Source organism: Nothobranchius furzeri, chromosome 1 (assembly GCF_043380555.1).
Source record: "Nothobranchius furzeri strain GRZ-AD chromosome 1, NfurGRZ-RIMD1, whole genome shotgun sequence".
Lineage (NCBI taxonomy): Eukaryota > Metazoa > Chordata > Actinopteri > Cyprinodontiformes > Nothobranchiidae > Nothobranchius > Nothobranchius furzeri.
Window position 1 is genome coordinate 92,601,682 of NC_091741.1, and position 3,144 is coordinate 92,604,825.

Here is a 3,144-nt window from a genome sequence, read left to right on the forward strand (position 1 = left end):
GATAGATAGATAGATAGATAGATAGATAGATAGATAGATAGATAGATAGATAGATAGATAGATAGACGGATAGACGGATGGACGGATGGATGGATAGACGGATGGATGGATGGATAGATAGATAGATAGATAGATAGATAGATAGATAGATAGATAGATAGATAGATAGATAGATAGATAGATAGATAGATAGATAGATAGATAGATAGATAGATAGATAGATAGATAGACGGATAGACGGATAGACGGATAGACGGATGGACGGATGGATGGATAGACGGATGGATGGATAGATAGATAGATAGATAGATAGATAGATAGATAGATAGATAGATAGATAGATAGATAGATAGATAGATAGATAGATAGATAGATAGATAGATGGATGGATGGATGGATGGATGGATGGATGGATGGATGGATGGATGGATGGATGGATGGATAGATAGATAGATAGATAGATAGATAGATAGATAGATAGATAGATAGATAGATAGATAGATAGATAGATAGATAGATAGATAGATAGATAGATAGATAGATAGATAGATGGATGGATGGATGGATGGATGGATGGATGGATGGATGGATGGATGGATGGATGGATGGATGGATGGATGGATGGATGGATGGATAGATAGATAGATAGATAGATAGATAGATAGATAGATAGATAGATAGATAGATAGATAGATAGATAGATAGATAGATAGATAGATAGATAGATAGATAGATAGATAGATAGATAGATAGATAGATAGATAGATAGATAGATAGATAGATAGATAGATAGATGTGTCCCCCAGCTTCCCCCCTCCCCATCTCTCCCTGTTGTCACACACACTGAGTCCTGGGAGAGGACGGGGTCCTGTCGCGAGCCGGCGCACCGATGTGTTGTTTTTCATTAATCTCCCCTTTCGTCTCGTTTTAGTGGCAGTGAATCGATGGACTGCCTAGGGCATAGTATCAAATCAACATGTATCGATTCGCTTCTGGATAAAAAGGAGGCAGCCAGGTAAGTCCTCCGTGCGCAGGCGGTCTGGATCTGCTGCGCACCGCAACGCACAGGAGCAGCCTACGTGCGTCGCGCGCCGGCGAGCGCTGCTGAAGGGAAGTTTCTCGTTTCTGTCAGACTAAAGTCGTCTCGGTTATTCTACGTGAAGCTGTTTGCTCTAAGCGGACAGTGTTTTAGTACCGGGACCCTTTTGTATTCCAAAACATCACGTGGGGAATGGAAACGCTCCGCTGTGCGCTCACACGTGGATTTATCTGGTTCGTGTGACGGAGAGGCACACTGCGTGTTGTGAGTGTGGACGTAAACCAGAAGCGCTGGACTCTCCGTGAAGACGCCGGGCGTCCTCCTTGTCTGTGGCGCGGGAGCACACCAAACTGGGGACGCTGAGGAATGCGGATCCGGGATTCTGATCATTCCAGATCACCTAACTCTTCTCAGCTCACATCAAGGTAGCGGGGTCATTTAACTCCAGCCATGGTGCATTTTGATCACTTCTGACTTTATTAAGAAGATGAAAGTGGAGAGGAAAAACAAAGATGCGCTGAATCCATCCCACCAACTGTAATTAAATCTGTGTTACTCCTGTTTTGTTGTTTTAATTCTCCAGCCGACCGCCGCCGGTCAGCCCGCGGGGCGCCATGCTGAGGCAGATCCTCCTCAACTCCACCGACACCCCGGACTTCGACCTGCTGCTCATGACCCAGTCCACCACGCACGCCCCCGCCTCTCTGAACGCGTCCAACAGCGGCTCTGTGAGCGTGGCCGCGCTTTTGAGACCTACCACGGGGAGGGGGGGCGGAGGGCTCCGGGAAGGCGAGCTTAACAAACCGGATCTCGTCACCTACATCGTCATGTGCCTACTGCTGTTTCTGCTGGTGCTGCTGATTGTGTTCTTCATCAACTGCCAGCTCCGGAACTCGTTTTTCGCCTCCATGCCATATGACAGGTCACTGAGGGAGGCCCGGACCTCCTACAAGTAACAGACACCCCCAAAGTTACATGGGGTTCAGGACAGTAGAAGTCCAGTGGATGCTTTTCTGCTGTGGAGCTAGATCAGGAGCAAGGAACACCTGGAATCATATCTAAGCCCTGACAAGCACTTCTGTGCCAGGTGGAAAAATAACAATGACTCCAGAATGAATGACTGACTCACAGGCTCGTGTTTCTGCTAAATAATGGCTGAAATTTGATTCATCATCTGTTAAGATTCACCTGTGCTCTCTAAAACAGGAACACATTTCTTCCAGTCTCCTCTCCAGCTCCGGTATGAAGTCATCTAACGGCCTTCGACCTGGCGCCTGCAGTATGGGCCTGTTCCTCCTCATAGTTCACAAATATGTCAGAATGGAAGCTAACTGAAAGCATTTTGTAAAACTTGTGCTGGAGGCAACTGTGACTGGATTTACAACACGCCACCAGACATATCATATAAAAAGTATTTTAGTTGTGTACTGATGATGCTGCAGCTGCTGATGTGGAAGAGCAGCTGTTTATCTTTTAATGCGAGAGCCGCGAGACTGCCAGTCTTATCGAGAACCTTCATTTTTATTTAACAGCCCTCCAACAATTTATTGCGTCATTACCATCCGGTAATGAGAGAACACTTGAGTCTGACGTATGACGAGACCTCTTGTACTTTAACTAAGTCAAACTGTTGTCTTTTGCAGTGCAACCGGTGATGTGTGAATCCTGTCCAAGCTTGTTGTTGGAAAACATCTCTCACATACCAAGACAGATAAAATGAGCCTATATCTTTGTAATCCTGCCCCTCTTTCTCTTTCTGTGTGTGTGTGTGTGTGTGTGTGTGTGTGTGTGTGTGTGTGTGTGTGTGTGTGTGTGTGTGTGTGTGTGTGTGTGAGAGAGAGAGAGAGCATTTTACATTGCCTCAGCTAAAGGAAAGTGCAATCAAATAATATTTTAAGTATTTATTCTCAGCGTGTATTCTGTTATGTGTATTTCCAATTAAATGAAAGGCAGAGACCAAAGTCTAATTGTGCTATCGCCTATGGAGTGGAAAACTGAATTGGCTTTTATTTTGAAAATATTGTGCAACAATTGACAATATTTATTACATCCTGACCAAATGGGTGATCTAGATGATTTAAACTCCCTTTCTACTCCCTACAGGT

The 3,144-nt window shown here is 44.9% G+C and overlaps 1 protein-coding gene across 1 annotated transcript; it reads left to right on the plus strand.

Moving 5' to 3' along the window:
* The first annotated feature begins 1,268 nt into the window (after positions 1 to 1,268).
* LOC139070025 (uncharacterized) lies at positions 1,269 to 2,132 on the plus strand. Its single transcript, XM_070551592.1, has 2 exons — positions 1,269 to 1,464; positions 1,623 to 2,132. Exons 1-2 carry the CDS (start codon positions 1,406 to 1,408, stop codon positions 1,993 to 1,995), a joined length of 432 nt encoding a protein of 143 aa, XP_070407693.1. The 5' UTR covers positions 1,269 to 1,405; the 3' UTR covers positions 1,996 to 2,132.
* The last annotated feature ends 1,012 nt before the right edge of the window (positions 2,133 to 3,144 follow it).